This window comes from Saccopteryx bilineata, chromosome 4 (genome assembly GCF_036850765.1).
Source record: "Saccopteryx bilineata isolate mSacBil1 chromosome 4, mSacBil1_pri_phased_curated, whole genome shotgun sequence".
In the NCBI taxonomy this organism is placed as follows: Eukaryota; Metazoa; Chordata; class Mammalia; order Chiroptera; family Emballonuridae; genus Saccopteryx; species Saccopteryx bilineata.
Window position 1 is genome coordinate 198,391,485 of NC_089493.1, and position 13,383 is coordinate 198,404,867.

Below are 13,383 nucleotides of genomic sequence, written 5' to 3' on the forward strand. Positions count from 1 at the left end.
CCTCCCGCTCTCTCTCACCTTTCTCTGCCCTTCTCTTCTCCACGGCCCTCCCCACCCCTCACCCCCAAGCTCCGGTTCTCATTCCAGGGTCAGCAGGCTTTGTCTGAAAGGGGCCAGACAGGAAGTGCTGAGGGCTGTGCGGCCACCGTCTCGGCCGTCCACTCAGCTCTGCAGCACAGCAGGACACTGGCTGTGGGCCACCTGTCGACGGTGGGTGTGGCTGTAGACAGCAGACCCCTGTCCTAGCCCCTCCCTAGGGCCCTGCGGCTTGGCAGAGCCCCCCTCGGGGCTGCTGCGGGGCCTCCCTGCGCCCTGTGAGAAAGGGCGGGACCACAGGTGCCGCGTGGGGCCGGGCAGCACAGCTCACGGTTTGGCCCCGTCCCTCAGTTCCAGCAGGGAGCACGTCTGATCCGGGCAGAACGATCTCAGTAAACAGAGTGGCTGCACTGACTTGGGAGAGTCCCAGCGGCCCATCTCCGGAGGAGCCCGTGCCGTTCTGCATGCACTTTATTTATTCCATTTAATAAAGTGGCTGCCGAGGCCACGGCATCTGCCCTGCGCCCCCTCCACGGACAAGGCTGTAAATATGCAGCACATGCCACCTTGATTCAACATCTCAGCCTGATTTGTTTCTTCAATTTATTTAATTAAAGCAGATTACAGTGCCGCTGGCTGTGTGGGGTCTGTGGAAAGTCCCGCCTGCAGCGATCTGGGATGCCTGGAGCACAGGGCACTGTGTGCCCAGGTCCCCTCCCTCAGACCCGCTGCCAGCCTGCAGACGGGTCTGCCCTCGTCCCGCCTCTGGAGCGCGTTGGCTCTGGACCGGGCAGCCCCAGGCCCGGGTCCCCTCCCTCACCTTCTCGTGATGGTTCACCTGCGTAGAGGACCCAGCACGGCTCCCTGTGAAAGGCACAGGTGGAGCCAGACGAGCCACCGGAGCTGTGTGTTCAGGGGAGTGGGGGAAGGAAGGGGTGACCGAGAAGGAGGCGGCTGGCCTCCCGAATGCTGTGCACGGGCACACTGTGGCCTGCGGCAGGGCGGGTCGGGGGCCTGCACGGCGGCCTTTCTCAGCACCAGCTGACGCACCGGCTCTGGGACGCCGGCCGAGGCCTCCACAGAGACGCTCTTCAGCGGAAAGCAGTGGTTTCCAGGGACCGAGCTGTGCTGTCCACGTGCGTCCACGCTCCTTGTGTTGAGTCCTCACAAGGGTGTGGGAGGGGTGAGTGCTGCTCTCCCAGGCGAGGGGGCGGAGCCTGCAGAGACCCCGGTGTCCCGTTTCACCGAGGCGTGACAGGCACGGTCCCCTGTGCATGGACACAGTGCGGTGACAGCCGTGGGCCAGCTATCCAACAGACCCATCACTGGCACCACCCGCATTTCCACCACGCACTCAGATCTTTGTCACCACATTTCAAAGATGTAATGATGATGCCTAACCGTAGTTACTGTGCTGTGCGTGAAGGCTCCGGACCTTCGCCGTGCTGCGGGAGGTGTGCGCGCCCTGGCCGCCGTCTCCCCTTCTCTCCCGCCCGGCAGCCGCCCCTCTGCTCTGTTTCTCCGAGCTCAGCGTGCTCAGGTGCTCAGACGGGAGTGGTGTCCTGCAGGGTCCCTGCCTGTTGGGCTGTTCCATCCCTCTCTCCCGCCCGGCAGCCGCCCCTCTGCTCTGTTTCTCTGAGCTCAGCATCCTCAGGTGCTCAGACGGAAGTGGTGTCCTGCAGGGTCCTTGCCTGTCGGGCTATTCCATCCCTCTCTCCCGCCCGGCAGCCGCCCCTCTACTCTGTCTCTCTGAGCTCAGGTGCTCAGACGGGAGTGGTGTCCTGCAGTGTCCCTGCCTGTCGGGCTGTTCCATCCCTCTCTCCCGCCTGGCAGCCGCCCCTCTGCCCTGTTTCTCCGAGCTCAGCGGGCTCAGGTGCGCAGACGGAAGTGGTGTCCTGCAGGGTCCTTGCCTGTCGGGCTGTTCCATCGGGCACAGGGCCCTCCAGGCGCACCCCGTGGCAGTAACAGCGCCCACGTCTTTTTGAGGCTCAGTAACTCTCTTCCCCCATGGACGGCGTGTGGGTTGTTTCCATGCCTTGTGAGGAACGCCGCAGGGAGTAGGGCAGCGTAGCTGTTTCTTCGAGGCACTGATTTTATTTCCTTTGGATATAGTCCCAGAAGTGGGATCTCTGGGTCACGGAGCTCACAGCCCGAAGTTTAAGTTTCTGTGGAATCTCCATGCTGCTTCTCAGAGTGACTGAACCCAATCCCATTCCCACCAACAGTGCAGAACATGCTCCCCAGCCCTCGGTATCTGTGGTCCTTCGTGACAGCCTTCCTGACGGTGAGGAGATGTCTCTTTGGGGCTTTGGTTTGCATTTCTCCTGACTGGCGACACCGAGCTCCTTACCATGTACTCACCTGGTAGCCATCTGTATTCTTTGCAAGTTTTTTTTTTTTTTTTTGGATCCTTTGCTCATTTTTAAAATTCGGTGTTTGTTCTTGTGCTGTTGAGTTGTAAGAGCTCCTTATAAATATGGGATATTAACCCCCCCCATTCAATATGTGGTTGGCCAATACACATTTCCTCCCCTTGCCTTTTGTGTTGTGGACGGTTCCTAAGCTGTGGAGAAGCTTTCCAGTGTGACGTGGTCCCACTTACTGATTCTCTGCTTTCGTTGCCTGTGCTTTTGGGGTCACATCTCAAAGATCGTCACCAAGGTGAATGTCAAGGAGCTTTGTTCCTGTTTTTCTCCAAGAGTTTCCTGGTTTCAGTCTCTACTTTGAGTTGGTTTTTGTATCTAGTGTAACAGAGAGGTCCAGTGTCCCCAGCACCACTTACGGAAGAGACTGTCCTGTCCCAGTTGTGTGCCCGTGGCATCTTTGTCAGGGGTTAGTTAGCTGTGTATGTGTGGACTTGTTTCTGTTCCATCCAGCCATGTGTCTGTTTCTGTGCCAATGCCACACTGTTTTGATTCCTGTAGCTTTATAGTATAATTTGAAATGAGAAAGTGTGATGCCTCCAGCTTTGTTCCTCTTTCTCAACATTACTTTGACTCTTTGGGGTCTTTTGTGATTCTATAAGAACTTTAGGGTTTTATTTCCTTCTATTTTTGTCAACATTGCCATTGAAATTTTGATGGGGATTTCATTGAATCTGTAGTTCTCTTTGGGTAGTATGAATATTTTATCATGGTTACTTTTTTCAACCCATGAACATGGGATACCTTTGTGTCTTCAGTTTCTAGCATCCATGAACATGGGATACCTTTGTGTCTTCAGTTTCTAGCATCAGTGTCTTAGAGTTTTCAGTGCACAGGTCTTTTATCTCCGTGGTGAAAGGTATTTCTATGTATTTTATTGTTTTTGATGCTGTTGTAAATGAGACTGTTTTTTTTTTCTTTTGTTCAGATAGTTTATTGTTGGTTTATAGAAATGCAACTTCTTTTGTAAGTTGACTTTATATCCTGCACCTTTACTGAAATCATTTACGGGTTCTAACAGTTTTCTGGTGGGGTTTGTTTTCTGTGTATAAGATCATGTCATCTGCAAATAGATAATTTTACTTTTTTACTTTCCTGTTTGGATGCATTTTATTTCTTCCTTTTGCCTAATGGCACGGGCTGAGACTTCCAGTCCTCTGTCAAAGAGCAGTGGTGAGAGTGGCTGTCCTTGCTTCGTTCCTAATCTAAACGGAACATTTTAGTTTCCATCACTGAGTCTGATGTTAGCTGTTGGCATGTTGAAGTATATTCCTTTGGTACCTAATTAATTTTTATCCTGAAAGGAGGTAGAATTTTGTCAAGTACTTTCCTGCATCTGTTGAGACAATCGTATAGTTTTTATCCTGCATGTGTTAATATGGCGGATCACACTGATTGATTTGTGGATGTTGAACCATCCCTGGAGTAAATCCCACTTGGTTATGGTGTATGATCCCATTATTGTTGAGTTCCATTTGCTGATATTTTGCTGCGAATTTTAGCATCTGTGTCAATCCAGGCATATTGGTCTGTAATGTTGTTTTCTTATAGCATTCTTGTTTGGCTTTAACATCAGGGTGGCGCTGCCCTCGTAAAATGGGTTTGAAAGTGTTCCCTCCTCTTTGATTTTTAAAAGCGTTTAAGAAGGATTGGTATTGGTTTTCTGTAAATGTTTGGTGGAATTCACCAGAGAAGCCATCTGGTGCTGGGCCTGTCATTGTTAGGAGATTTTTTTTTTATTATTACTGAGTCACCTTCCTAGTAATCGGTCTGTTCAGACTTTCTGGTTCTTCTGGACTCATGCTTGGCAGGTGGTGTGTGGCCGGCAACTCGCCCATGACTTCAGGCTGTCCAGTTCTCGGGGTGCGGTTTGCTCACAGCCGTCTCGTGTGTCTCTGTGTGTCCGTGGCGTCCGGCGTGGCGTCCGGTGTGGTGTCCAGCGTGGCGTCCAGTGTGGTGTCCAGCATGGTGTCCGGCGTGGCATCCGCTGTGGTGTCCAGTATGGTGTCCGGCGTGGTGTCTGGTGTGTTGTCCAGCATGGTGTCCGGCGTGGCGTCCGGCATGGCGTCCGGTGTGGCATCCGGCGTGGCGTCCGGCGTGACGTCCGGCGTGGCGTCCCCCCTTCTGTCCCTGATTCTGTTTGTTTGCATCTCCTTCCTTTTTCCTCAGCTTGTCCAGCTAACGGTTCGTCAAGTTTATCTTTTCAAAACACCAGTTCTTAGGCCCATTGATCTTTTCTATTCCTGTCCGTAGGTGGCTGCCTAGATCGATGCTCTGGGGTGCGGGGGTGACAGCTGCAGACTCACTCGGCCGCCTGGCCGATGTCCCGCCCAGTCCTGGCTCCAGGCCGCCCTGCTGGAGGGTGGGCTCGGGGTGGGCTCTGGCTGTCTGCCTCTGATCCCAGCCTCCGGCAGGCTCTCAAACCAGTGCCCGTCTCAGCTGCCTGCGGGAGGTGGCACCGCAGGGGCCGGGGAGGGGTTCTGATGTGTGGACGTGTAGCAAGTTCAGAGCTGATGCTGCGGCTGTGGTCCCAGTGTCCCCACCTGGGCTGCTGAGCGGGACGGGCTGAGCCTGCACCGGGTCCAGGTCAGCACCACGGAGGGCCTGGCAGGGTCAGCCCTGCACCGGGTCCAGGTCGGCACCACGGAGGGCCCGGCAGGGTCAGCCCTGCACCGGGTCCAGGTCGGCACCACGGGGTGCCCGGCAGGGGTCCTCTGTGCTCTCGGGGGGGGGGGGGGGCCCGCGCACTCTCCCGTTACTGCTCCGATTGCGGCAGTGGGTCCGGCAGATCGGTGCCCCCGTCCCAATGCCTGCCTTGGAATCAGGGTCCCCATCAGAGCCCCAGGCTCTAGCCAAGCACTTGGCTGTCTGAGCTGCGTGCTTGTCAGCCTGTGGATGCATGCTCTGGCCGCTGTCCACCTGAGGGGTTCCCTCCTGACCCGTGGGGGCCACTGCTGGACAGAGTCATGAATGGTGCTGCCACCTGCAAGGGCCCCTGACAGCTGGGCCCTCACACCCTTGTGCCATGTGTGATGTGAAACAGGATGGCGGGAGGCCTGGCTTCCATCTCGTCCTGTCCGTGTGACCTTGTCCTTGGGTGCCACCTTCCCTGGGCTGAGTGAGCTGCCGGCCACAGGCCACGGTTTCTGTGTGGACAGGGGACCCGCTCGGGTGCCCGGGGCGTGGCTGGCCTGCAGACACGTTCTTGCGACAGAGAAGCAGGCCTCCCCCAGCCCTCGGGGCCTCTCGGTCTCCCTGCTCTACCCCTGCGGGCGCGGGACGTGGTGACCTCTGCAGCCTGCTGCCCGCCACTCGGGCCTCTCGGTCTCCCTCCTCTACCCCTGCGGGCACGGGACGTGGTGACCTCTGCAGTCTGCTACCCCGTGGTGACCTCTGCAGTCTGCTACCCGCCGCTTGGGCCTCTCAGTCTCCCTTCTCTACCCCTGTGGGCGCGGGACGTGGTGACCTCTGCAGTCTGCTGGCCGCCACTCGGGCCTCTCGGTCTCCCTCCTCCACCCCTGCGGGCGCGGGACGTGGTGACCTCTGCAGTCTGCTACCCCGTGGTGACCTCTGCAATCTGCTACCCGCCGCTCGGGCCTCTCGGTCTCCCTCCTCTACCCCTGCGGGCGCGGGACGTGGTGACCTCTGCAGTCTGCTGCCCGCCGCTCGGGCCTCTCGGTCTCCCTCCTCTACCCCTGCGGGCGCGGGACGTGGTGACCTCTGCAGTCTGCTGCCCCACCGCTCAGGGACGGGCTGTGCGGCCTGGGGGTCGGTCCTCCTCACGGTGGCACAGAGACGGTGGGTCGCTGCCCGGGTACCGAACACGGAGCTTCGGCGGGGGCGGCCGGAGTCACTTACCCAGCAGTGCTCACAGCAGAGGCCCCACTCGGCACTTGATACATTGATTTTCACCATTTTCTGGGGCACGTGTGACTGATTCTCTCATTTTATGACCGTGTCCTGGCCTAGTGTTCCACACGCGGCCCAAGGCAGCCACACAAACCACGCTCGTGACTTGGTGGCTGGGCAGGGGTGTGTGGGCAACCGGAGCTCGAGCCAGTGGACCCCCGCCCCCTCTCCCGGGCTGGGACACAGTGGCCCTGAGCTCCCGGCCCAGGTCTGCGAGGCTGTGAGCACCCTGTGGCATGCAGGAGCCAAGCGTGGGCTACTGGGCACCACCATGGGCATCCCTGTGACTGCGCCCATGGGCTGGGTCCCCGCTGCCTGGACCCTGGAGTCCTCCTGGCGGGCAGCGGTCCGAGGTGTCAGGGTTTTTCTGGATTCCTGCGCTCCCCAGGCACTGACCCCATCGGTCTCCACCCGTGACCCCCCAGCCCCATCGCTTTCTCACGCAGGTCTGGACTGGACTTTGGGGGTGCCGTGTCCAGCTGCCCTCGGGTCTGGACTGGACTTTGGGGGTGCCGTGTCCAGCTGCCCTCGGGTCTGGACTGGACTCTGGGGGTGCCGTGTCCAGCTGCCCTCGGGTCTGGACTGGACTCTGGGGGTGCCGTGTCCAGCTGCCCTCGGGTCTGGACTGGACTCTGGGGGTGCCGTGTCCAGCCGCCCTCGGGTCTGGACTGGACTCTGGGGGTGCCGTGTCCAGCCGCCCTCGGGTCTGGACTGGACTCTGGGGGTGCCGTGTCCAGCCGCCCTCGGGTCTGGACTGGACTCTGGGGGTGCCGTGTCCAGCCGCCCTCGGGTCTGGACTGGACTCTGGGGGTGCCGTGTCCAGCCGCCCTCGGGTCTGGACTGGACTTTTGGGGTGCCGTGTCCAGCCGCCCTCGGGTCTGGACTGGACTCTGGGGGTGCCGTGTCCAGCCGCCCTCGGGTCTGGACCGGACTCTGGGGGTGCCGTGTCCAGCCGCCCTCAGCCCTCTCCCTCCTCCGGGTGCCGCCCTGCCTTCCAGCCCCTGGGCAGCAGGGCGGCAGAGCTGGGGTGGGCCCACTGACCTCCCTTTCTGTCTTGTCTCGAAGGCTCAGCTGTCGCAGGCGCTGGAGGAGCTGGGCGGCCAGAAGCAGAGGGCGGATATGGTAAGTCCAAGACCTGCCCGCTGGGGGCCCGCGTCCCGGCTGGGGCAGCCATGGCCCCTTCCTGTCAGAGACACGGTGGGGACGCAGAGGGCGTGGGGTCCGGGGAGGTCGGGGGTGTGATTTGGAGGGAGTGTGGGTCTGAGTGCCCTTCCTGTCAGAGACACGGTGGGAACACAGAGGGCGTGGGGTCTGGGGAGGTCGGGAGTGTGATTTGGAGGGAGTGTGGGGTCTGAGTGCCCTTCCTGTCAGAGACACGGTGGGAACGCAGAGGGCGTGGGGTCCGGGGAGGTCGGGAGTGTGATTTGGAGGGAGTGTGGGTCTGAGTGCCCTTCCTGTCAGAGACACGGTGGGGACGCAGAGGGCGTGGGGTCCGGGGAGGTCGGGGGTGTGATTTGGAGGGAGTGTGGGTCTGAGTGCCCTTCCTGTCAGAGACACGGTGGGGACGCAGAGGGCGTGGGTCCGGGGAGGTCGGGGGTGTGATTTGGAGGGAGTGTGGGTCTGAGTGCCCTTCTTGTCAGAGACACGGTGGGGACGCAGAGGGCGTGGGGCCCGGGGAGGTCGGGAGTGTGATTTGGAGGGAACTGTGGGGTCTGAGTGCCCTTCCTGTCAGAGACACGGTGGGGACGCAGAGGGCGTGGGGTCCGGGGAGGTCGGGGGTGTGATTTGGAGGGAACTGTGGGGTCTGAATGCTGTGGACATCGAGGATCTTGTCCCGGGCCCGGGGGCGAGGGGCTGGCGTGGGGCGGCGTTCCTGCCTGTGTCCTTGTTGACCGTGTGGTTTCTGCTCCCTGTGTAAGGCTCTCAGGGTTTCCACGTGCTGACACCTGGTCCCTCCTCCATACAAACGAGGACTTGTGGCGGGGAGGGCCCGTTTCTCCCCATGGGTTCTGACTGTGCTCTGTGCAGAGCTGTGGGCGAAGTGCGCCTGTCCTCTGGGCTGTGCAGGACGGGCGGGATGTGGGGCCTGCCCTTCCCGGAGTGGGTCCCCGGCCCTGCCATGGACACGGCCACCCTTGTGCACACCAGCAGGACACCATGGGCGCCTGGCCCGGGCTCCTCCAGCTTGTTTCTGGGTCTGGACCGCAGCTGTCCCCTCAGACAGGCTGTAATCTCGGCCTTTGATGGTCTAATTTCAGCCTATTTCGTGTTGTTGGTTTCACTTCTCTTCTCCTTCCCAGTCACAGGGCAGATGAGGAGTGGCAGCACCGTGCCCAGCCTGCAGGCCGGGCGCACAGGGAGCCAGCCAGCCTCTGTCTGCTCTCCCTCCCAACCCTCCCCCACCACCCGGCGCCTCCGGAGCCCCCTGCGGAGAGTAAAGGCCGGGCGGTGGTGCAGGGTCCGGGGCTCTGCAGGGAGGCTCTGTGCTCCGCTCCCCGGGGGTCGCATCCCAGCACAGCGCCTTCCCTGTGGTCAGGGGACACAGCGCCGCTGTCACCCTGCGCTGGCGGAAGAGACAGGAGGGGGGACAGTGGCCCAGAGCTCACTGGGAGACAGGAGTGGACTCTCGTCTGGCCCTGCGGCCTGCTCACCCGTCCTGGGGACGGCCTTCCGCTGGTGTGCCGGGGCCTCGGGGCCTAGGCAGGCAGACGCAGGCTCGCTGCTGGCTGCGTGCTCCGTCCCCCTCGCCGGCCGGCCGGGCACGGCCACCTCCGAGCCTGCAGCCCTCGCCTGCCGACTTCTGGCCCCGAGTCAGCTCGCTGTCTGGGGAAGGAGAGGAGGAAGAAAGCTCTAAGCTCGAGGTTACTGCAGACGACAGGACCAAGACAGTCCGACTGTCTGTTATTAATTAGTGAGCCCTTGCTAATTAGTGAGCTTACGTACAATCCACACGTTTTATTTAATGCAATTACCACCACACGGAAAGATGTCCCAGCTCGTCACTGTCCTGTTAGCATACCTCGCCCTAATTAGACATGGCCGGTGGCGGCTGGAAATGCCAGGTTTTTATTGTAAGTACAGAAAGTCCTCTAATATTTTACACACATCAGGGAGTGAGAGCGGAAGATTCATTTTCTGATTTAGGAGGAGTTATACCCTCACAGCTCCGTGCAATTAAAATCCCGTGTTGCCTCAATGCAGGGGTCGGGAACCTTTTTGGCTGAGAGAGCCATGAACGCCACATATTTTAAAATGTAATTCCGTGAGAACCATACAATATATTTAACACTAAATACAAGTAAATGTGTGCATTTTATGTAAGACCAACACTTTTAAAGTACAATAAGTCTGAATTCTTTTAGTAACGTTGTTATGCTGTTGCTAACCAAGGATGAATAAAGTACTTCTTACCATTAATGCGACGTATAGTGCGGCATGGTTTTGCTGATGGCTTTGTAGTCTGGTTGATACGTGGTGAGGTTAAGCTTCATGCAGGCGTTGAGACTTCCATCTGTTAAATGTGATCCTAGGTTGGTCTTAACGTTCTTTAGATGTGAGAGAGAGTGCTCACATGCATACATAGAGCCAGACATTGTCAGTACAGCAATACTCACACACTGCACTGTGTCGTATGTGACGGGAAGCCGTTCCAAGTTTTGACAATCAGCTGGTCTGTGGGTTGAATTTTTTTCATTTCTCCCCACTTGTGTTTGCTCCCCAACTCTGCTTGCTGTTATGCAAGTCTTTCCAAATCTTCATTCAGTGACTTGAACTTATTCACCCACATGTCTGAGGCCTTCGGGTCAGCAGCTTGTAGCTCAAAATCTCTGACGGAGACACCAGGGATGTAACTCAGGTCAGCGCTGTCCACTGCACACTTGTGTGGATGGGTGATGAACTTAAAAAGACGAGTGCGCTCACGAAATTCTCCAAAGCGTGCTTTGAATGACTGCAGGAGATTAGATGTGAAGCCTGCTAGCTGCTGGAGATCAAGATGTTGAGCAGGGTCACTTGCTGTGCGTGCATCTTTAAACTCTCCCAGTTTTTCAAAGTGTAGTAAACGACCTGTTTCAATGTCGACAATGAAGAGTTCCAGCTCGTTTTCAAATGCAAACACTGCTTGTTGAAGACATAAGACTGTATTTCCAACGCCTTGCATTTTCACATTGAGCTGGTTCAGATGTTCCGTCATGTCCACGAGACAGTAGAACTTCATAAGCCACTCAGTGTTAGCTAACTCAGGATGCTCGACGTTTTTCATTTCAAGAAAAGTCTGGATTTCACTCAGACAAGCCGCGAAACAGCTGAGCATCTTCCCTCTTGACAACCAATGCACATTGCTGTGCAGAAGCAGACCAGGATAATTATTCCCAACTTTATCCAGCAGTGTTTTAAATTGGCAATCATTTACAACTCGGGCAACAATAAAGTTGACCACCCGAATGACCAGCGACATCACCTCACCAAGCTGCTCACCACACATCTGAGCACAAAGTGCCTCCTGATGTAGGATGCAGTGAAAACTTAGGATGGGTCTCTTTTCATGTTCACGAAGAAGTGCTACGAATCCTCTGTTTTTCCCCACCATGCACGGAGCACCATCAGTACACACCGAAATAAGTTTATCCATCAGTAAACTTTTTCTGTTTTTTTAATTTTTATTTATTATTTGTTTATTTACTTTTTAAATTTTTTTTGTATTTTTCTGAAGTTGGAAACGAGGAGGCAGTCAGACTCCTGCATACGCCCAACCGGGATCCACCCGGCATGCCCACCAGGAGGCGATGCTCTGCCCATCTGGGGCGTCGCTCTGCCGCGGTCAGAGCCATTCTAGTGCCTGAGGCAGAGGCCAAGGAGCCATCCTCAGCGCCCAGGCCAACTTTGCTCCAATGGAGCCTTGGCTGCAGGAGGGGAAGAGAGAGACAGAGAGGAAGGAGAGGGGGAGGGGTGGAGAAGCAGATGGGCACTTCTCCTGTGTGCCCTGGCCGGGAATCGAACCCGGGACTTCCACACGCCAGGCTGATGCTCTACCACTGAGCTAACCGGCCAGAGCCGGTAAACTTTTTCTTTAGCAAACTCAGTGAAAGACTTGAATAAATTCTCCCCTCTTGTTGTCTCTTTCATAGGCAAAACAGCAAGACTTTCCTCAAGTAGTGTGTCACTGACAGCATACCTTGCAATCATGCTGAACTGGGATAAATGGCTTACGTCTGTTGACTCATCCAAAGTGAGAGAAAAGAATGGTGTTGCATTTATGTCCTTCACTTGTGTTGCCTCAATTTGATTTGTCATCATGATGGTACAGTCGTGAATAGTTTTTGCCAACAGAGGCATGTCTTCTTTTTTTTTAAAGATTTTATTTATTCATTATAGAGAGGAGAGAGAGAGAGAGAGAGAAGGGGGGAGGAGCAGGAGGCATCAACTCCCATATGTGCCTTGACCAGGCAAGCCCAGGGTTTCGAACCGGCAACCTCAGCGTTTCCAGGTTGACGCTTTATCCACTGTGCCACCACAGGTCAGGCTTTATTTATTCATTTTAAAGAGGAGAGGGAGGGAAGGGGGAGGAGCAGGAAGCATCAACTCCCATATGTGTCCTGACCAGACAAGCCCAGAGTTTCGAACTGGAGAACTCAGCGTTCCAGGTCGACGCTTTATCCACTGCGCCACCACAGGCCAGGCGAGGCATGTCTTTTATTCGTTTGATTATCTTGTCTTTATCCAAAAAGTCATCAAAAAGTTCATTGGCAACATCAAGCATGAATGTTTTGGCATACTCCCCATCTGTGAATGGCTTTCCGTTTCTCACAATTGCTAAAACACCAGCAAAGCTAGTCGAATTCCAGTCACCTTGTTGGGTCCAAACACGGAGTTGTTGCTGACTAGCTTGCGCTCTGCACAGTAGCTCTTGACATCCTTTCTTCCTGCTGTCCCCCGCTGGATATTTCGATGTAAATGTAGTATGGCGTGTGTCGAAGCCACTTTATATTTGACCATTTCATCAATGCAATTTTATCATTGCATATTAGACACACTGCAGAACCTGCTCCCTCCACAGAGGTGAATTCCTCTGTCCATTCCTCCTGAAAAGTACGATGCTCCTCATCTTTTTTTCTTTTAGCCATCTTCTTCATCAAAAGAGTTTCTGCAGTTAGCTAGCTGACTACTTGATTAAAAGGAGGGAAGTTTACTTCCTGACCTCACAACGACCAGTGTACCTTACACATTATCCAATAAAAATGTGGTGGTGTCCCGGAGGACAGGTGTGATTGGCTCCAGCCACCCGCAACCATGAACATGAGCGGTAGGAAATGAATGGATTGTAATACATGAGAATGTTTTTTATTTTTTTTTATTTTTTATTTTTATTTTTTGCATTTTTCTGAAGCTGGAAACAGGGAGAGACAGTCAGACAGACTCCCGCATGCGCCCGACCGGGATCCACCCGGCATGCCCACCATGGGGCGACGCTCTGCCCACCAGGGGGTGATGCTCTGCCCATCCTGGACGTCGCCATGTTGCGACCAGAGCCACTCTAGCGCCTGAGGCAGAGGCCACAGAGCCATCCCCAGCGCCCGGGCCATTTTTGCTCCAATGGAGCCTCGGCTGCGGGAGGGGAAGAGAGAGACAGAGAGGAAGGCGCGGCGGAGGGGTGGAGAAGCAAATGGGCACTTCTCCCATGTGCCCTGGCCGGGAATCGAACCCGGGTCCTCCGCACGCTAGGCCGACGCTCTACCGCTGAGCCAACCGGCCAGGGCCTGTTTTATATTTTTAACGTTATTGTTTATTTATTTATTTTTTTAAATTTATTATTGCTTTGAGAGAGAGAGAGAGAGAAGAACAGAGAGAGAGATCAACTCATTTATGCATTCATAGGTTGATTCTCTTTTTTTTTTTTTTTTTTTTTAACAGAGACAGAGAGTCAGAGAGAGGGATAGATAGGGACAGACAGACAGGAATGGAGAGAGATGAGAAGCATCAATCATCAGTTTTTTGTTGCAACACCTTAGTTGTTCAT

At 55.8% G+C, this 13,383-nt stretch overlaps 1 protein-coding gene across 4 annotated transcripts in view; it reads left to right on the forward strand.

Annotated features, from left to right (window-relative positions):
- Positions 1-13,383, forward strand: part of MAD1L1 (mitotic arrest deficient 1 like 1) — a 334,114-nt gene that overhangs the window by 209,664 nt on the left and 111,067 nt on the right. For all 4 annotated transcript variants that reach the window (XM_066273526.1, XM_066273527.1, XM_066273528.1 and 1 more), the window contains exon 13: positions 7,434-7,490. In XM_066273526.1, coding sequence (XP_066129623.1) covers positions 7,434-7,490 — 57 coding nt within the window. The remainder of the gene's footprint in view (positions 1-7,433; positions 7,491-13,383) is intronic.